At 44.6% G+C, this 21,768-nt stretch overlaps 1 protein-coding gene across 1 annotated transcript; it reads left to right on the top strand.

Annotated features, from left to right (window-relative positions):
- The first annotated feature begins 739 nt into the window (after positions 1–739).
- Positions 740–15,393, top strand: LOC110506939 (reticulocalbin-1). The gene is made up of 6 exons (XM_036981307.1): positions 740–1,315; positions 2,461–2,654; positions 3,429–3,607; positions 11,918–11,978; positions 12,677–12,876; positions 14,091–15,393. The coding sequence occupies exons 1-6, from the start codon at positions 1,092–1,094 to the stop codon at positions 14,196–14,198; spliced, it is 966 nt and encodes a 321-aa protein (XP_036837202.1). The 5' UTR covers positions 740–1,091; the 3' UTR covers positions 14,199–15,393.
- Positions 15,394–21,768: the final 6,375 nt, after the last annotated feature.

Here is a 21,768-nt window from a genome sequence, read left to right as displayed (position 1 = left end):
AAATACATGTTCTCCTGCCTCCAAATGGAGATGAGGGAGGATGCTGTCAGCAAGTTGTTTCCAGGGTACACAGACTCTCATATTGCATGTTAGAACATATTGAAATAGGAAAAGTGTGAAAAAGAATGTATTCTCTCACTACTGTAAGTCACTCTGGAGAAGAGTGTCTGCTAAATGACTGAAGTGTAAATGTGAAATAATAATATGATGCTATTTGTCCTATGTATCATTGCCTGTCATGGTAATAACCATGAGTTGTTTTACTGCTGTCTTCAGCTAAAGACCTGGGACCCTACAAGTGTGAAATATGACGGGTGTGGTATTCTGCTTTGTGCATTTGTTATGTTAAATCAATAGTCTGGTATATTCTGAAGAAAACACACACACGCGCGCGCGCGCGCGCACACACACACACACACACACACGCGCACACACACAGAGAGAGAGAGAGAGATAATTGAATTCAATTGAATATTGAGAGAGGAGAGAGAACACATAAACATACCCATATCAATAAAACAGGGAGTCAACACAGTGATTACGGAGGGGCACAACTATTTTTGGCAGCCCCTCAAAAAATGCGTGAGAGTTCTACGGCAGTGTTTACGTGTCATTTTGCAACGTGGCGCCCATAGTCATCTCGTGTTACAGACAGCCCGTGGACCAATGGCAGGGACACTAACAATGAGTGAGGTTGAACCAGCGCTGAAGCCGAATATGTGAATGGTTGTACGTGAAGTAGGAAGCAACCTCGCTAGGTTGAGCTCTGTGGTGTCCCGTGGTAACCAGCCGGGCATGTTTGAAACGAAAATAAGACCTGGGGCGGGCTGTAATTGTCTGAAGTGACCTGGGTAATGTTTTTAAATGCACCTATACTCTACTGCAAGACTTGATGCTTGGATGCCACGTTTCGGCAACATTGTTACGCTCCTCAAAGTAAGAAAGTAGCCAGCTTGCGCTGTTGATTTATTTCGCCTCCGTAGACTTGTAACAAACTGGCTACATTTGTAGCAGCGGGCTAAATACGGCTTGTTACTTAGCTCACGTAGCTTCACTCCGCAACAGCTGATCTGTCCTCAAACATCCTACTGATGGACGCGTACGGCTACGTGTGCGTTCTGCTCCTCTGCTCTTGTGTCGTGCTCGGTAAACCAACGCTAAGAAAAGAACGCGTCCACCACGACCCGTTAGAACTAATTAAACAGGCCAACGAAGACAACCAGAGCTTCCAATTCGATCATGAGGCCTTTCTGGGAAAGGAGGACGCTACTACTTTCGACCAGCTTACCCCGGAGGAGAGCAAAGACAGGCTTGGGTAAGGTTCCCCTGCAAACACTAGAGATACATGTGATACAATGCAGGGTCACTAAAGTGCAAAACTAGTTGAAAGACGACAGTTTATTCGGTTCTCCTCAGTTCCATTATTCTCTGATAACTCTTCACGTTGGTGTCTTTGCGTCGCGATCTCTATCTGGACAGCAAGCGGTGGTGACGCAACCAACCTCTGGTGCGTAATGTGGGCTATTGTCACATATCTCCACAGTTATGGGCCGCCTTAGTGGGTCACAATAGTCGCATATTCCTGTTAATGTATTTCGTGGTATCTTGGCTTTGGGTTATTAAAAATTCACAACTCGCCCAAGTGGTGCCTGAGACGTTTGCATGCCAGCAGACCCGCATGATATAACGGTACATTATTACGCTTTTAAATGTAGAGCGAGTGCTATTCGCTCGCACACATTCCCCGGTCATATTATAATTGCAGAGTGTAGTTCTTAATTATGGATAATGCATTACAGAAGCAAGAGGAAGTTTTGTGGTGTTGAGAGAGTTGGATAAAAGTTGAGAACCACGAGCAGAATCTTGTTCGGGGTTTTTAAATGTGTGTGGGAACCCATGGAACGTGTCAACGGCGGTGTGTTATTTCATAGAGAGACCTGTCTAGCTTCCTGTAGTTCTGTTTCATCTTTGCCACTGTTCAAATGACATGTTGGCTCTATGTTACACACGTTGGCTGAAATGGGTGTAGGTTGTGTTGGCCCTTCTCCCTGAGAATTCCCTTTCCTGAATCGCATTGAGTGGGAGGACCCTCTTAACATCACAACGTGGCAACCAAGATAGATATAAATACGTTTACCCTCGTTGGTGGAAAACTAACTTCCTAAATATAACACACTCAATATTATTTAGGCACAAGTTCCTCCCAAAGCAAACATATAACTCAATAGTTTTTTATTCTCTCATCGCCGGCTGACAGTATGTATAAACTGATAGTGTTGTTTTGCTAGAATGACTGCTTACTTATGCCCCTGAAGACATCAACTCATGTCTCGGTTACCTTTTCTAAAGAAAATATATGGTCCATTATATTTAACTGCATCTATGTATGGCTGTGCATTATAATTAAAGGAAATGAACGATATACTATAGTAGTGTTTGTGTGCGCTCTGTGTCCCACAGTAAGATAGTGGACCGGATAGACGGTGATGGAGATGGCTATGTCACCATCACTGAACTGAAGGCCTGGATCAAGCGGGTGCAGAAGCGTTATGTCTACGAGAACGTGGCCAAGGTGTGGACGGATTACGACCTCAACAAAGACAACAAGATCTCGTGGGATGAGTACAAGCAGGCTACCTATGGCTACTATCTGTGTAAGATATGATATGACCTGCTTATGACATGTTCTGTCAGATATGATATGACCTGCTTATGACATGTTCTGTCAGATATGATATGACCTGCTTATGACATGTTCTGTCAGATATGATATGACCTGCTTATGACATGTTCTGTCGGATATGATATGACCTGCTTATGACATGTTCTGTCGGATATGATATGACCTGCTTATGACATGTTCTGTCAGATATGACCTGCTTATGACATGTTCTGTCGGATATGATATGACCTGCTTATGACATGTTCTGTCAGATATGACCTGCTTATGACATGTTATGTAGCTGTTTTGACTGAAGATTCAATCAAATCCTCACCTCTCTCTTCTCTGGTTGTCTGACTCATGGCCCCTCTCCCCTCTCTGGTTGTCTGACTCATGGCCCCTCTCTCCTCTCTGGTTGTCCGACCCATGGCCCCTCTCTCCTCTCTGGTTGTCCGACCCATGGCCCCTCTCTCCTCTCTGGTTGTCCGACCCATGGCCCCTCTCTCCTCTCTGGTTGTCCGACCCATGGCCCCTCTCTCCTCTCTGGTTGTTTGACCCATGGCCCCTCTCTCCTCTCTGGTTGTCCGACCCATGGCCCCTCTCTCCTCTCTGGTTGTCCGACCCATGGCCCCTCTCTCCTCTCTGGTTGTCTGACAGCTAACAATATCACACCTTCCATTCAAATTCATGACCTACCTAGTTATTTAAGCCAGCATGTCTACTTCAGTTGTTTGAACACCAACCACTTGTTTGTCTTTCCTCCAAGCTAACCCAGAGGAGTTTGAAGAGGCCACAGACCAGTTCAGCTTCAAGAAGATGCTGCCCAGGGACGAGAGGAGATTTCAAACAGCTGATCTGGATGGAGATCTGGCAGCTGATAGAGAAGAGTTCACCTCCTTCCTCCACCCAGAGGAGTTTGACCACATGAAGGACATCGTGGTCCTGGTTAGTGTTCCAAATCTGCACTGAAATGTCTAGTGTTGTCCTGGATGACCAGCCTGTTTCTACTCCCTTAGCAGAAATGAGTTGGCTAATGCAGAAACTCTCACATGGGTTGTGGTAGTGGATCAGTAGATGGAGAAACCGCAAACTCCACAGCAGCCTAGAAAACTGAAAGGAGAACCTCTGAACTTGTTATGGATTAAGTTGAAACGAAACGTAGAAAATCAGGGCTGTATTTGAGAAGCAGCTTTAAACCCTGAGTTATGTGAAAAGTTCACAGCTGTATTGAAAACTCCTCATCGTACTCTATAGACGAGTTGACTGGCTTTCTGAAAATGTTTTGTAGTTCTTGGAACAGATGAGAGTTTCTGTGAAATCTGTTTCTGTCTGATGTCCCACTAGGAGTGCTCTGCATTCAGATCCCGCTCTCTAATGACACTTAACTCAGCCTGGAAATTCTGTGTAGATGTTTTGGAACAGGTCTAGTGGGACAAACCGACCCATGCCACTTAAATATAAAACTGACAGCGCTGAACAGTCGCGTGGCAAACATGGAGAAACTAATGCACTCGGCTTCTGTCTTCATGAAAACTGTAATACCCATTTGACAGAGTTAATTATTGATGGTTCATTTTTCAGAAATGTTTCTGGGTTGCCTCTTGGTCAGTGTTGTCTTCATTGATTGTAGTGATCACACCTTGTGGTTGTAGTCAATAGGGGCAGTCTTTCCAAGTCAGACCCAAGCCATGACGTTAGGTCACATCCATGTTGTTATTATTGGGTAATATGACGTGCCTACTCCCTACCATAGTAGGCCCATAACCCATATACCACTCTAGTGTTGTAGAGGAGATGAACCCCTATACTACTGGTGTTGTAGAGGAGATGAACCCCTATACTACTGGTGTTGTAGAGGAGATGAACCCCTATACTGCTGGTGTTGTAGAAGAGATGAACCCCTATACTACTGGTGTTGTAGAGGAGGTGAACCCCTATACTACTGGTGGTGTAGAGGAGATGAACCCCTATACTACTGGTGGTGTAGAGGATATTAACCCCTATACTACTGGTGGTGTAGAGGAGATGAACCCCTATACTACTCTAGTGGTCTAGAGGAGGTGAACCCCTATACTACTGGTGGTGTAGAGGAGGTGAACCCCTATACTGCTGGTGTTGTAGAGGAGATGAACCCCTATACTACTGGTGGTGTAGAGAAGATGAACCCCTATACTACTCTAGTGGTCTAGAGGAGGTGAACCCCTATACTACTGGTGTTGTAGAGGAGGTGAACCCCTATACTACTGGTGTTGTAGAGGAGGTGAACCCCTATACTGCTGGTGTTGTAGAGGAGATGAACCCCTATACTACTGGTGTTGTAGAGGAGATGACCCCTATACTACTGGTGTTGTAGAGGAGGTGAACCCCTATACTACTGGTGTTGTAGAGGAGATGAACCCCTATACTACTCTAGTGGTCTAGAGGAGGTGAACCCCTATACTGCTGGTGTTGTAGAGGAGGTGAACCCCTATACTACTGGTGTTATAGAGGAGATGAACCCCTATACTACTGGTGTTATAGAGGAGATGAACCCCTATACTACTGGTGTTGTAGAGGTGAACCCCTATACTACTGGTGTTGTAGAGGAGGTGAACCCCTATACTACTGGTGTTGTAGAGGAGGTGAACCCCTATACTACTGGTGGTGTAGAGGAGGTGAACCCCTATACTACTGGTGGTGTAGAGGAGATGAACCCCTCTACTACTGGTGTTGTAGAGGAGGTGAACCCCTATACTACTGGTGTTGTAGAGGAGGTGAACCCCTATACTACTGGTGTTGTAGAGGAGGTGAACCCCTATACTACTGGTGTTGTAGAGGAGGTGAACCCCTATACTACTGGTGTTGTAGAGGAGGTGAACCCCTATACTACTGGTGGTGTAGAGGAGATGAACCCCTATACTACTGGTGGTGTAGAGAAGATGAACCCCTATACTACTCTAGTGGTGTAGAGGAGATGAACCCCTATACTACTGTTGGTGTAGAGGAGATGAACCCCTATACTACTGGTGGTGTAGAGGAGATGAACCCCTATACTACTGGTGTTGTAGAGGAGATGAACCCCTATACTACTGGTGGTGTAGAGGAGATGAACCCCTATACTACTAGTGGTGTAGAGGAGATGAACCCCTATACTACTGGTGTTGTAGAGGAGTTGGACCCCTATACTACTCTAGTGGTGTAGAGGAGATGAACCCCTATACTACTGGTGGTGTAGAGGAGATGAACCCCTATACTACTGGTGGTGTAGAGGAGATGAACCCCTATACTACTGGTGTTGTAGAGGAGATGAACCCCTATACTACTGGTTTTGTAGAGGAGATGAACCCCTATACTACTGGTGTTGTAGAGGTGAACCCCTATACTACTGGTGGTGTAGAGGAGATGAACCCCTATACTACTGGTGTTTTAGAGGAGATGAACCCCTATACTACTGGTGTTGTAGAGGAGTTGGACCCCTATACTACTCTAGTGGTGTAGAGGAGATGAACCCCTATACTACTGGTGGTGTAGAGGAGATGAACCCCTATACTACTGGTGGTGTAGAGAAGATGAACCCCTATACTACTCTAGTGGTGTAGAGGAGATGAACCCCTATACTACTGGTGTTGTAGAGGAGGTGAACCCCTATACTACTGGTGTTGTAGAGGAGGTGAACCCCTATACTGCTGGTGTTGTAGAGGAGATGAACCCCTATACTACTGGTGTTGTAGAGGAGATGAACCCCTATACTACTGGTGGTGTAGAGGAGGTGAACCCCTATACTGCTGGTGTTGTAGAGGAGGTGAACCCCTATACTACTGGTGTTGTAGAGGAGGTGAACCCCTATACTACTGGTGTTGTAGAGGAGGTGAACCCCTATACTGCTGGTGTTGTAGAGGAGATGAACCCCTATACTACTGGTGTTGTAGAGGAGATGAACCCCTATACTACTGGTGTTGTAGAGGTAAACCCCTATACTACTGGTGTTGTAGAGGAGGTGAACCCCTATACTACTGGTGTTGTAGAGGAGGTGAACCCCTATACTACTGGTGTTGTAGAGGAGATGAACCCCTATACTACTGGTGTTGTAGAGGAGATGAACCCCTATACTGCTGGTGTTGTAGAAGAGATGAACCCCTATACTACTCTAGTGGTCTAGAGGAGGTGAACCCCTATACTACTGGTGTTGTAGAGGAGGTGAACCCCTCTACTGCTGGTGTTGTAGAGGAGGTGAACCCCTATACTACTGGTGTTGTAGAGGAGGTGAACCCCTATACTACTGGTGTTGTAGAGGAGGTGAACCCCTATACTACTGGTGTTGTAGAGGAGGTGAACCCCTATACTACTGGTGTTGTAGAGGAGGTGAACCCCTATACTACTGGTGTTGTAGAGGAGGTGAACCCCTATACTGCTGGTGTTGTAGAGGAGGTGAACCCCTATACTGCTGGTGTTGTAGAGGAGGTGAACCCCTATACTGCTGGTGTTGTAGAGGAGGTGAACCCCTATACTACTCTAGTGGTCTAGAGGAGGTGAACCCCTATACTACTGGTGTTGTAGAGGAGGTGAACCCCTATACTACTCTAGTGGTCTAGATGAGGTGAACCCCTATACTACTGTTGGTGTAGAGGAGATTAACCCCTATACTACTGGTGGTGTAGAGGAGATGAACCCCTATACTACTGGTGTTGTAGAGGAGATGAACCCCTATACTACTGGTGGTGTAGAGGAGATGAACCCCTATACTACTAGTGGTGTAGAGGAGATGAACCCCTATACTACTGGTGTTGTAGAGGAGTTGGACCCCTATACTACTCTAGTGGTGTAGAGGAGATGAACCCCTATACTACTGGTGGTGTAGAGGAGATGAACCCCTATACTACTGGTGTTGTAGAGGAGGTGAACCCCTATACTACTGGTGGTGTAGAGGAGATGAACCCCTATACTACTGGTGTTGTAGAGGAGATGAACCCCTATACTACTGGTGGTGTAGAGGAGATGAACCCCTATACTACTGGTGTTGTAGAGGAGATGAACCCCTATACTACTGGTGTTGTAGAGGAGATGAACCCCTATACTACTGGTGGAGTAGAGGAGGTGAACCCCTATACTACTGGTGTTGTAGAGGTGAACCCCTATACTACTGGTGGTGTAGAGGAGATGAACCCCTATACTACTGGTGTTTTAGAGGAGATGAACCCCTATACTACTGGTGTTGTAGAGGAGTTGGACCCCTATACTACTCTAGTGGTGTAGAGGAGATGAACCCCTATACTACTGGTGGTGTAGAGGAGATGAACCCCTATACTACTGGTGTTGTAGAGGAGATGAACCCCTATACTACTGGTGGTGTAGAGGAGGTGAACCCCTATACTACTGGTGTTGTAGAGGTGAACCCCTATACTACTGGTGGTGTAGAGGAGATGAACCCCTATACTACTGGTGTTTTAGAGGAGATGAACCCCTATACTACTGGTGTTGTAGAGGAGTTGGACCCCTATACTACTCTAGTGGTGTAGAGGAGATGAACCCCTATACTACTGGTGGTGTAGAGGAGATGAACCCCTATACTACTGGTGTTGTAGAGGAGATGAACCCCTATACTACTGGTGGTGTAGAGGAGATGAACCCCTATACTACTGGTGTTGTAGAGGCGATATCCTAGATGAGTCCTGCTATGGAGAGGTCTATATTAATTATGTTCTATATTTTTAATAACACATGTTTATTATTAGTCATCCACTTCCCAGGGTAAGTGGTCTTTAATCTTTCAGTAGGCTTCAGCAGGGGCATTTATAACCTGCTTGAAGCATGGTGTATGTGTGTGTGTTGTCACCAGCCTGTGACAGTGTGAAGCTATTTTGGCTGGTAAGGGGGTTGACTGCGTTTTGAGGTAGTGATGGCATTCCTCTCTTCTTACAACTGCTAAAGTTCCAACCTTAAGCCTCGTTCACATTACCCATAAGCGCTCTTGGCTTGCTTGACTTGCTATAAAGTTAGAGAAACAAGTTGAGGAAAGAAAAAGTAACGAAACATAACATGTTTCATCACCTGAAACAATATATTTATCCTGTCTTGAATAAAAAGGTCATATTTTGCAATATCCCAAAATAAATGCAATCTCTGAGGAGAGACAGGGTGTCCTCCATCTTGCCTTACAAAACACTGCACTGGTCTGTTCAGTAGCGGGACAATCTCTGAGGAGAGACAGGGTGTCCTCCATCTTGCCTTACAAAACACTGCACTGGTCTGTTCAGTAGCGGGACAATCTCTGAGGAGAGACAGGGTGTCCTCCATCTTGCCTTACAAAACACTACACTGGTCTGTTCAGTAGCGGGACAATCTCTGAGGAGAGACAGGGTGTCCTCCATCTTGCCTTACAAAACACTGCACTGGTCTGTTCAGTAGCGGGACAATCTCTGAGGAGAGACAGGGTGTCCTCCATCTTGCCTTACAAAACACTGCACTGGTCTGTTCAGTAGCGGGACAATCTCTGAGGAGAGACAGGGTGTCCTCCATCTTGCCTTACAAAACACTGCACTGGTCTGTTCAGTAGCGGGACAATCTCTGAGGAGAGACAGGGTGTCCTCCATCTTGCCTTACAAAACACTGCACTGGTCTGTTCAGTAGCGGGACAATCTCTGAGGAGAGACAGAGTGTCCTCGATCTTGCCTTACAAAACACTACACTGGTCTGTTCAGTAGCGGGACAATCTCTGAGGAGAGACAGGGTGTCCTCCATATTGCCTTACAAAACACTACACTGGTCTGTTCAGTAGCGGGGCAATCTCTGAGGAGAGACAGAGTGTCCTCCATCTTGCCTTACAAAACACTACACTGGTCTGTTCAGTAGCGGGACAATCTCTGAGGAGAGACAGGGTGTCCTCCATCTTGCCTTACAAAACACTGCACTGGTCTGTTCAGTAGCGGGACAATCTCTGAGGAGAGACAGGGTGTCCTCCATCTTGCCTTACAAAACACTGCACTGGTCTGTTCAGTAGCGGGACAATCTCTGAGGAGAGACAGGGTGTCCTCCATCTTGCCTTACAAAACACTGCACTGGTCTGTTCAGTAGCGGGACAATCTCTGAGGAGAGACAGAGTGTCCTCGATCTTGCCTTACAAAACACTACACTGGTCTGTTCAGTAGCGGGACAATCTCTGAGGAGAGACAGGGTGTCCTCCATATTGCCTTACAAAACACTACACTGGTCTGTTCAGTAGCGGGGCAAGACTCCATGAAGATGACGTAGGGCTTAATGAAATACGTCATGATGTAAACGGGGCATTAGGGAGTCCGTCATGACACATCTTCTCTTAACAACTGCTACAACCTTAGAGAGGGAGTCATGCAAATAGAAGTTAAATCCCAAACGAGGGAATACAACACAAGGATTGTGCAATGTTGACAGGATGAGTTGCGTCACTGTAAACATACCTAAGAGACTGTATAGGGATGGCTCACAACTTTAAAAACATCTACACCATACAGGGCATTCACAAAGTATTCAGACCTTTACTCTGTCCACATTTTGTTACGTTACAGCCTTATTCTAAAATGGATTCAATAAAACATTTTCCTCATCAATCTACACACAATGGGGTGGCAGGGTAGCCTAGTGGTTAGAGCGTTGGACTAATAACCGGAAGGTTGCGAGTTCAAACCCCCGAGCTGACAAGGTACAAATCTGTCGTTCTGCCCCTGAACAGGCAGTTAACCCACTGTTCCCAGGCCGTCATTGAAAATAAGAATTTGTTCTTAACTGACTTGCCTGGTTAAATAAAGGTAAAATAAAAAATTAAAAAATAAATAAATAAAACAATACCCCATAATGACAAAGCAAAAATAGTTTTTTAGAACTTTTAGCAAATGTATATTTAAAAAATAAAAACAGGTTCCTAATTTACGTAAGTATTCAGAACCTGATTTGGGAAGGAACACACGTCTATATAAGGTCCCACAGTTGACCGTGCATGTCAGATCAAAAACCAAGCCCTGAGGTGGAAGGAATTGTCCGTAGAGCTCAGAGACAGGTTTGTGTCGAGGTACAGATCTGGGGAAGGGTACCAAAAAATGTCAGCAGCATTGAAGATCCCCAAGAACACAATGGCCTCCATCATTCTTAAATGGAAGAAGTTTGGAACCACTAAGACTCTTCCTAGAGCTGGCCTCCCGGCCAAACTGAGCAATCGGGGGAGAAGGACCTTCTGATGAAACCAAGATTGAACTCTTTGGCCTGAATGGCAAGTGTCACGTCTGGAGGAAACCTGGTACCATCCCTACGGTGAAGCTTGGTGGTGGCAGCATCATGCTGTTGGGATGTTTTTCAGCGACAGTGACTGGGAGACTAGCCAGGATCGAAGGCAAGATGAACGGAGCAAAATACAGTTATTCTTGATGAAAACCTGCTCCAGAGCGTACCTCACTGGGTCGAGGGTTCACCTTCCAACAGGACAACGACCCTAAGCACACAGCCAAGACAACGCAGGAGTGGCTTTGGGACAAGTCTCAATGTTCTTGAGTGGCCCAGCCAGAGCCCGGACTTGAACCTGATCGAACACCTCCTGGAGAGACCTAAAAATAGCTGTGTAGTAACGCTCCCCATCCAACCTGACACAGCTTGAGAGGATCTGCAGAGAAGAATGGGAGAAACTCCCCAAATACAGGTGTGCCAAGCTTGTAGCGTCATACCCAAGAAGACTTGAGGCTGGAATCGCTGCCAAAGGTGCTTCAATAAAGTACTGAGTAAATGGTCTGAATACTTATGTAAATGTAATATTTCTGTTTTACATTTTTTTATTCATTTGCTAAGATTTCTAAATCTGTTTTTGATTTGTCATTATAGGTTATTGCGTGTAGATTGATGATGGGGGGGTAACTATTTTAGTCCATTTTAGAATAAGGCTGTAAAGTAACAAGGTGGAAAAAGTCAAGGGGTCTGAATACTTTCCTAATGCACTGTATATACAATCCATTCTTCCAGATAAACAGCTAGTTAGATATATCTCAAATTACGCAAGTAAAGCAACCATAGATTGTTCTAAAGGAAGTGTGTAAAATCTAATCTCTGAAAACAGACATGGTCTCTAATCCAGGAGGTTAGCTGATCATCAGCAGTGGCTGTGTAATCGTTGTGTCACTCAGAGCCTCGTAGCTCGACTCATACTGCCTGGGGCTGTATCTTTTTTGTTATCTTTTATTACTGTCAGTAGTGAGAGTCCCACTGCCGTTGACCTCTGTGTCCCCCTTTTATGACATCATTGCCTGTGTTTGCGTGCAGGAGACTCTGGAGGACATTGATAAGAATGGAGACGGACATGTGGACGAGGATGAGTATATTGGTGAGTTGGGGAGGCGTGACTGGGGTTGACACTGCATCAGGAGACTAACCCTTCATGAACACAGGTTACAGGTCATTTTCACTCACTTCATAATTTTTGTAAAAAAAAATGTCATTCTCTCCTTTTTCAGCGGAATTTCCTTTTTTTTTACACACGAGGACAGGTCTACCCTCATTTTAATGCAAAACTATTTTTAACCAATTTGTGTAATTATTTTCTCCACAAACTATATCATGTTCTCATGGTATATTGGAAGTGTTTACAAGGTTTGGTGTTAGTATCTCCTGGGTCTTCTAGACTAGAGGAAGAGTTCCTAACACAAGATGTGGGCAACCCCGTGAGCTCGGTGACCTGATTAGGAATCAAAGGCCTGTTTGTTGGTTGCTTTGGGAAACTCTGCTCTCCTATTCAAGGATTTCACTGTTCCTTTTAGGTTGTGTTTTTACAGGAATATCCACTTAGAAACTGCTTAGAAACATCACATAGCTTGCTTGTATACCGTTAGTAGAGTTTTGATTACAGGTCCTTATAGTAAATGGCTTATACAGGAAATGCAGATGAACAAACAATGATTTACAACATTTTTACTAATGGTTAACAAACTATTTAGTTACGGTTTATAAGCATACTTTCAAACAAAGGGTTCGCTTTTGACCTTCTTTGAGTATGTCATCCCATATCTTCCTGTGTCATTGCAGCGGACATGTTTTCCCATGAGGAGGGAGGTCCAGAACCAGACTGGGTCAGAACAGAGCGAGACCAGTTCTCTGACTTCCGGGACCTGAACAAGGACGGAAAGATGGACGTGGCGGAGATTCGCCACTGGATCCTGCCCCAGGACTACGATCACGCCATGGCAGAGGCCCGACACCTGGTCTACGAGTCAGACCAGGACAAGGTACTGATCCTGTAACCTAGTCTACGAGTCAGACCAGGACAAGGTAGTGATCCTATAACCTAGTCTACGAGTCAGACCAGGACAAGGTACTGATCCTATAACCTAGTCTACGAGTCAGACCAGGACAAGGTACTGATCCTATAACCTAGTCTACGAGTCAGACCAGGACATGGTACTGATCCTATAACCTAGTCTACGAGTCAGACCAGGACAAGGTACTGATCCTATAACCTAGTCTACGAGTCAGGCCAGGACAAGGTACTGATCCTATAACCTAGTCTATGAGTCAGACCAGGACAAACTACTGATCCTATAACCTAGTCCACGAGTCAGACCAGGACATGGTACTGATCCTATAACCTAGTCTACGAGTCAGACCAGGACAAGGTACTGATCCTATAACCTAGTCTACGAGTCAGACCAGGACATGGTACTGATCCTATAACCTAGTCTACGAGTCAGACCAGGACAAGGTACTGATCCTATAACCTAGTCTACGAGTCAGACCAGGACACGGTACTGATCCTATAACCTAGTCTACGAGTCAGACCAGGACAAGGTACTGATCCTGTAACCTAGTCTACGAGTCAGACCAGGACAAGGTACTGATCCTATAACCTAGTCTACGAGTCAGACCAGGACAAGGTACTGATCCTATAACCTAGTCTACGAGTCAGACCAGGACAAGGTACTGATCCTATAACCTAGTCTACGAGTCAGACCAGGACAAGGTACTGATCCTATAACCTAGTCTACGAGTCAGACCAGGACATGGTACTGATCCTATAACCTAGTCTACGAGTCAGACCAGGACAAGGTACTGATCCTATAACCTAGTCTACGAGTCAGACCAGGACACGGTACTGATCCTATAACCTAGTCTACGAGTCAGACCAGGACAAGGTACTGATCCTGTAACCTAGTCTACGAGTCAGACCAGGACAAGGTACTGATCCTATAACCTAGTCTACGAGTCAGACCAGGACAAGGTACTGATCCTATAACCTAGTCTACGAGTCAGACCAATATGACAAACGATTGTTTGAGTTTTCATTCCTCTTTACCAATTCTCTGGCTGGTAATATTATGTAGGACACTTTTTTTTATAATGTCTTAGCTGTCAAAATGGAGGGATTGAATTTCAAGTGTTAGTTCTTTAGTAGTAGGAGATCTTATCGACTCTATGTAAACCTGACTGGGTTCTCTCTTCTCAGGACACAATGCTGACCAAGGAGGAGATCCTGGAGAACTGGAACATGTTTGTAGGAAGTCAGGCCACCAACTATGGAGAAGACCTGACCAAGAACCATGATGAACTCTGAGCATAGTTTATTGTTGTGTTTGTGGCAGGGCGGTCGGACCTCAACTGAGCATCGTCAACCTCGACCACAAACTTGTCTGGTCCTCAGCCTTATCCTGCTAAATGTCATCAGTTGAACACAAACATAGTTCCAACACTGCAGTAACCCCCCCGAGGGGAGGGGCCAAGGAATAGTCTGTTCCTACCACTGACGGTCCAGGTCCTCCTGAGCGGCTGGACCAGGTTTGGTCCTGTTTCTGACATTTAGGAACAGTGATTGACCACACCCAACCTCCTTGTGACTGCCATTGACGTTGCTTATCAGCCAGAGTCCCATCTGGCTTAGCAGCCTTTTACATCTCTATACACAGATCATCACATCACCATCTTTGACCGTTTGATCATTTCCCTTATATTGTCTTTTCTTTAAACCTGACGTGATTTTAGCAGAGATGAGAACATAGGGTTGATCGTCAGGAATATTGGATTTGATTGTGGTTCCAATGTGAAAACAAAGCACAACCTAGAATACTCTATTTATTTATTTAGTCATTTAACTTGAGGAGGTGAAGAAGCCTGGGAGGTATAAGAGTTAGACAGAGGTCAATGGGTGTTTATAGCGTTTATGAAGGCTGCCTACTTGTTGACCTTGTCAGATATCACTACACACGTTGTTTTTATACAGTGGACACAGATGTTGTTTTTGTTTTGCTGGCCAGTAAAGACTATTTTATAAATCAGATATTTTGTGAAGTGCTCTTGGATTTGCGAGCTTCCTGTTGTTTTAGGATCTCTTACTAACACCCATCTTAATGATATGCTCTTTGCCCGCATCTTTTCCCAATACTCTGTGAAAACATTCATTTTAATCACTTTTGCTTCGTTCGCTTGTTTGTTTTATACACTTAAGGCCTGTGTAAAAATGTAATATGAGTTTCATGCAAAACAACCAGGCTATTGTCATGATGAAAATGTAAGTTTAGCCTTTTCATTGTTATGGGAGTTTTGGAGTGATGTAAAATGACTTGAAACGCAGGCAAAGAGGGGTTCCAGAGTACTGTATGTGTGTCCTCCATTACCTCAAAGCTGCTTCTCATATTGACACTATTGTTCACGTCGTAGCATAGGACTTCCTGTTACATCACTTCCTCTTGTACCATGCCAAATGTACTCCCTTGTGTATATTAATGTTTTAGAAAAAGAAACCCATTTTCCCATTCTTGTCTAGTTTGTATCTCTATGACGACCCACATCTTTTTTTATATGTACTTTTTTTTCTCTGTATGAGAAGTTAAGCCAAGGTTTTTATCTGTATGAGAAGTTAAGCCAAGGTTTTTCTCAAATCAAATGTATTTATAAAGCCCTTCTTACATCAGCTCATGTCACAAAGTGCTGTACAGAAACCCAGCCTAAAACCCCAAACAGCAAGCAATGCAGGTGTAGAAGCACCGTGGCTAGGAAAAACTCACTAGAAAGGCCAGAACCTAGGAATAAACCTAGAGAGGAACCAGGCTATGTGGGGTGGCCAGTCCTCTTCTGGCTGTGCCGGGTGGAGATTATAACAGAACATGGTCAAGATGTTCAAATGTTCATAAATGACCAGCAGGGTCAAATAATAATAATCACAGTGGTTGTAGAGGGTGCAACAGGTCAGCACCTCGGGAGTAAATGTCAGTTGGCTTTTCATAGCCGATCATTGATAGTATCTCTACCACTCCTGCTATCTCTAGAGAGTTGAAAACAGCAGGTCTGGGACAGGTAGCATGTCCGGTGAACAGGTCAGGGTTCCATAGCCGCAGGCAGAACAGTTGAAACTGGAGCAGCAGCACGGCCAGGTGAACTGGGAACAGAAAGGAGTTATCATGCCAGGTAGTCGTGAGGCATGGTCCTAGGGCTCAGGTGCTCTGAGAGAGAGAAAGAAAGAAAGAGAGAATTAGAGAGAGCATACTTAAATTCACACAGGACACCGGACAGGAGAAATACTCCAGATATAACAGACTGACCCTAGCCCCCCGACACAAACTACTGCAGCATAAATACTGGAGGCTGAGACAGGAGGGGTCAGGAGACACTGTGGCCCCATCCGAGGACACCCCCGGACAGGGCAAAACAAGCAAGATATAACCCCACCCACTTTGCCAAAGCACAGCCCCCACACCACTAGAGGGATATCTTCCACCACCAACTTACCATCCTGAGACAAGGCCGAGTATAGCCCATAAAGATCTCCGCCACGGGACAACCCAAGGTGGGGCGCCAACCCAGACCAGAAGATCTGCTCTTACAAGTTGTTCCATATAGGTCTCTGCTAAGCTCAGTTGTAGGATTGGTACCTCTTGTTTGAGTTTAGGGCCTGGGAAAGGGTGCAGTCATGAACACGGTCTGGCAGAGAGCTGGAGAGATTGGGTATCATTTGAAGCAGGACAAACACACAGAAACAAACTCCAATTTAAACACCTTTCACATCCCACACACAAAATAGGCTTTAAGTTTTTTCTCTGTCTGTCTGCCTGTCTGTATCTATCTGTGTCTGTCTGTCTGTGTCTCTGTCTGTCTGTGTCTGTCTCTCTGTCTCTTTCTGTCTGTATTTCTCTCTGACACAGGCGAGCACTCAGCACAGCTGTGGATCAGAGCTTAACAAGTCATTCTATTGTCTTGGATGACTCAAACAGTCTGTTATTTCCCACCATTACAGCTACTGGAGGCCTGTTAAGACCCCTATCCTGTAGCTACAGGTGTACCTGTTAAATATCAATCCTTGTGTGTGAGACCGACCAGCTTTCTGGCTGCTACTGCTTGGCTACAGGCCAAACTGTCCACAGGGCCACTGACTTGCTAATTGATTTTCCACTACAGGTTGCTGAAGTGTGTGTGTGTGTGTTTATATTCACACTAGCACTAGTGTGCTTGCCAGTTCGTTGGCATGCCTCCACTAATGTTTGTACATCTGTCTATTTGACTGAGTGAGTGTTAAAACACGAGGCATACCGGTATTCTGTTGACACTGTCACTGACTAATTGAAACACACACACACTGTTAGCAGGGATCGGGTGAATCTGACTACAGTCGCTCCATGGTCTGTCCCCTCTGTCCTCTCATGTGGAATATACGGGTGGAGACGTGTGTATGTTCGCATGACAAGTGGAGTGGGACCAATGTGATGAAGCTCATTAGGAACTAGAGATGGCTGTGTACTGTGTGTGTTAGGCTGTCATTCTGTTTTAATAGAGGGCCTTGTTGCAGATTCTATGGAACGCCATGGAATAAGAGGTCATCTTGTATGCTAGCATTTCTCACCAGGCACTCTGGGATGGGGATAAGGCACCGAATGTCTTTGAGGTGGTTTAATATTGTGGAAGCTAGGTATCTTAAGGTGGCGGTTTAGTTTCATGTTGTGGAAGCTAGGTGGAAGCTAGGTGTCTCGAGGTGGCAGTTTAGTTTCATATTGTGGAAGCTAGGTGTCTCGAGGTGGCGGTTTAGTTTCATATTGTGGAAGTTAGGTGGAAGCTAGGTGTCTCAAGGTGGCGGTTTAGTTTCATATTGTGGAAGTTAGGTGGAAGCTAGGTGTCTCGAGGTGGCGGTTTAGTTTCATATTATGGTAGCTAGGTGATGGTTTAGTTTCATATTGTGGAAGCTAGGTGTCTCGAGATGGCGGTTTAGTTTCATATCGTGGAAGCGAGGTGGTGGCTTAGTTTCATATTGTGGAAGCTAGGTGTCTTGAGGTGGTGGCTTAGTTTCATATTGTGGAAGCTAGGTGGAATCCTGGTGTCTCGAGGTGGCGGTTTAGTTTCATATTGTGGAAGCTAAGTGTCTCAAGGTGGTGGCTTAGTTTAATATTGTGGTAGCTAGGTGTCTCGAGGTGGTGGTTTAGTTTCATATTGTGGAAGCTAGGTGTCTCGGTGGTGGCTTAGTTTAATATTGTGGTAGCTAGGTGACACCGTTAGTTTAATATTGTGGTAGCTAGGTGACACCGTTAGTTTAATATTGTGGTAGCTAGGTGACACCGTTAATTTGATATTGTGGTAGCTAGGTGACACCGTTAGTTTAATATTGTGGTAGCTAGGTGATGCCGTTAGTTTAATATTGTGGTAGCTAGGTGACACCGTTAGTTTAATATTGTGGTAGCTAGGTGACACGGTTAGTTTAATATTGTGGTAGCTAGGTGACACGGTTAGTTTAATATTGTGGTAGCTAGGTGACACCGTTAGTTTAATATTGTGGTAGCTAGGTGACACCGTTAGTTTAATATTGTGGTAGCTAGGTGACACAATTAGTTTAATATTGTGGTAGCTAGGTGACACCGTTAGTTTAATATTGTGGTAGCTAGGTGACACGGTTAGTTTAATATTGTGGTAGCTAGGTGATGGTTTAGTTTAATATTGTGGTAGCTAGGTGACACGGTTAGTTTAATATTGTGGTAGCTAGGTGACGCGGTTAGTTTAATGTTGTGGTAGCTAGGTGACACCGTTAGTTTAATATTGTGGTAGCTAGGTGATGCAGTTAGTTTAATATTGTGGTAACTAGGTGATGCGGTTAGTTTAATATTGTGGTAGCTAGGTGATGCGGTTAGTTTAATATTGTGGTAGCTAGGTGACGCCGTTAGTTTAATATTGTGGTAGCTAGGTGACACCGTTAGTTTAATATTGTGGTAGCTAGGTGATGCAGTTAGTTTAATATTGTGGTAGCTAGGTGACACGGTTAGTTTAATATTGTGGTAGCTAGGTGACGCGGTTAGTTTAATATTGTGGTAGCTAGGTGACACCGTTAGTTTAATATTGTGGTAGCTAGGTGATGCAGTTAGTTTAATATTGTGGTAACTAGGTGATGCGGTTAGTTTAATATTGCGGTAGCTAGGTGATGCGGTTAGTTTAATATTGTGGTAGCTAGGTGACGCCGTTAGTTTAATATTGTGGTAGCTAGGTGACACGGTTAGTTTAATATTGTGGTAGCTTGGTGACGCGGTTAGTTTAATATTGTGGTAGCTAGGTGACACCGTTAGTTTAATATTGTGGTAGCTAGGTGACGCGGTTAGTTTAATATTGTGGTAGCTAGGTGACACCGTTAGTTTAATATTGTGGTAGCTAGGTTACACCGTTAGTTTAATATTGTGGTAGCTAGGTGACACCGTTAGTTTAATATTGTGGTAGCTAGGTGACCCCGTTAGTTTAATATTGTGGTAGCTAGGTGACACCGTTAGTTTAATATTGTGGTAGCTAGGTGACCCCGTTAGTTTAATATTGTGGTAGCTAGGTGACACCGTTAGTTTAATATTGTGGTAGCTAGGTGATGCGGTTAGTTTAATATTGTGGTAACTAGGTGATGCGGTTAGTTTAATATTGTGGTAGCTAGGTGATGCGGTTAGTTTAATATTGTGGTAGCTAGGTGACGCCGTTAGTTTAATATTGTGGTAGCTAGGTGACCCCGTTAGTTTAATATTGTGGTAGCTAGGTGACCCCGTTAGTTTAATATTGTGGTAGCTAGGTAATGGTTTAGTTTAATATTGTGGTAGCTAGGTGACGCCGTTAGTTTAATATTGTGGTAGCTAGGTGATGGTTTAGTTTAATATTGTGGTAGCTAGGTGATGCGGTTAGTTTAATATTGTGGTAGCTAGGTGATGCGGTTAGTTTAATATTGTGGTAGCTAGGTGACACCGTTAGTTTAATATTGTGGTAGCTAGGTGACACCGTTAATTTAATATTGTGGTAGCTAGGTGACGCCGTTAGTTTAATAGTGTGGTAGCTAGGTGACGCCGTTAGTTTAATAGTGTGGTAGCTAGGTGACACCGTTAGTTTAATATTGTGGTAGCTAGGTGACGCGGTTAGTTTAATATTGTGGTAGCTAGGTGACACGGTTAGTTTAATATTGTGGTAGCTTGGTGACACGGTTAGTTTGATATTGTGGTAGCTAGGTGACGCGGTTAGTTTAATATTGTGGTAGCTAGGTGACGCCGTTAGTTTAATATTGTGGTAGCTAGGTGACCCCGTTAGTTTAATATTGTGGTAGCTAGGTGACTATGTTTGTGCTTGGTATTTTAATTGACATTCCTTTGACATTTTCCAAGTTTATTGAATCTGTGATTAGCAGTGCATTTGTATATAATCCCATTCTAGTTGGCTGATGTTGAGTATTTCATAAATAACTAACAGGTAAACCATTTCTAGGAATCCCATGTTGTAACCCATGAATAGACATTCGTTTAGGGATACATTTGAATGTCTGACTTTCGACACCGATTTTGAGTAATTGTATTTTTTAAATAAAAATAAAAACATTTGAGTAATTTAGGAGACACTTAACCCTAATCGCTCCTGTAAATCGCTCTGGATAAGTGCCTTGGTCAAGGACATATCGACAGATTTTCACCTAGTCGGTTCAGGGATTCAAACCAGCGGCCTTTAGGTTACTGGCCCAACACTTTTAACTGCTAGGCTACCTGCCACCTCTGTGGAATATGGAAATACGAACAAATATAAGTGCCTGGAGTGATATCTGAATGTCCTACCTCCTCCTGGGTCTTCATGAAGAGAGACATTACACTTTGTAATGGTTGGTTTTTCTGTGGTTTAGTAAATCATTTGAGGTCTGGAGTCAGGCATTTAAATAATCCCGGTATAAAAATACTAAGTAGTTTAATATGACGATCCACACAACGTGTGTGTGTGAGAGGTTCTTTGGTATATTCACATGTTTCTTTGTACATTCACCTCGCAGTTATGTTTAACAGCCTGCTGTTTGAAAGAAGTCCCTAATCATTCACACTGTGTGTGTGTGTGTGTGTGTGTGTGTACAGGCATGCTCTCAGAGGGCTCTCATATAAGTCTTTATGGAACAGCCCCTCTCCAGTGATGATAATGAGCCCTGTGGGTGAGGAGGAGGGGGGGGGGGGATGTAATGGCCATATTAATGCTGTCAGCCCCTCAAACTCACAAGCACACACTCATTTTTACACACACACAAAGTAAGCCTACATCATACCACTGAAACAGTGATGGTGTTTTCTAAGAAACTGTAGGCTTTTACATTTGGGGCGAGGGCCAACCAAAGCAGTAACAAAAGGCCTTTAGATTTGGGGCGAGGGCCAACCAAAGCAGTAACAAAAGGCCTTTAGATTTGGGGCGAGGGCCAACCAAAGCAGTAACAAAAGGCCTTTACATTTGGGGCGAGGGTCAACCAAAGCAGTAACAAAAGGCCTTTAGTTTTGGGGCGAGGGCCAACCAAAGCAGTAACAAAAGGCCTTTAGATTTGGGGCGAGGGCCAACCAAAGCAGTAACAAAAGGCCTTTAGTTTTGGGGCGAGGGCCAACCAAAGCAGTAACAAAAGGCCTTTAGATTTGGGGCGAGGGTCAACCAAGCAGTAACAAAAGGCCTTTAGTTTTAGGGCGAGGGCCAACCAAAGCAGTAACAAAAGGCCTTTAGTTTTGGGGCGAGGGCCAACCAAAGCAGTAACAAAAGGCCTTTAGTTTTGGGGCGAGGGCCAACCAAAGCAGTAACAAAAGGCCTTTAGTTTTGGGGCGAGGGCCAACCAAAGCAGTAACAAAAGGCCTTTAGTTTTGGGGCGAGGGCCAACCAAAGCAGTAACAAAAGGCCTTTAG

This window comes from Oncorhynchus mykiss, chromosome 6 (genome assembly GCF_013265735.2).
Source record: "Oncorhynchus mykiss isolate Arlee chromosome 6, USDA_OmykA_1.1, whole genome shotgun sequence".
In the NCBI taxonomy this organism is placed as follows: Eukaryota; Metazoa; Chordata; class Actinopteri; order Salmoniformes; family Salmonidae; genus Oncorhynchus; species Oncorhynchus mykiss.
Note: the sequence above shows the minus strand (reverse complement) of the source record. Positions and strands in the feature narration are given on the sequence as shown.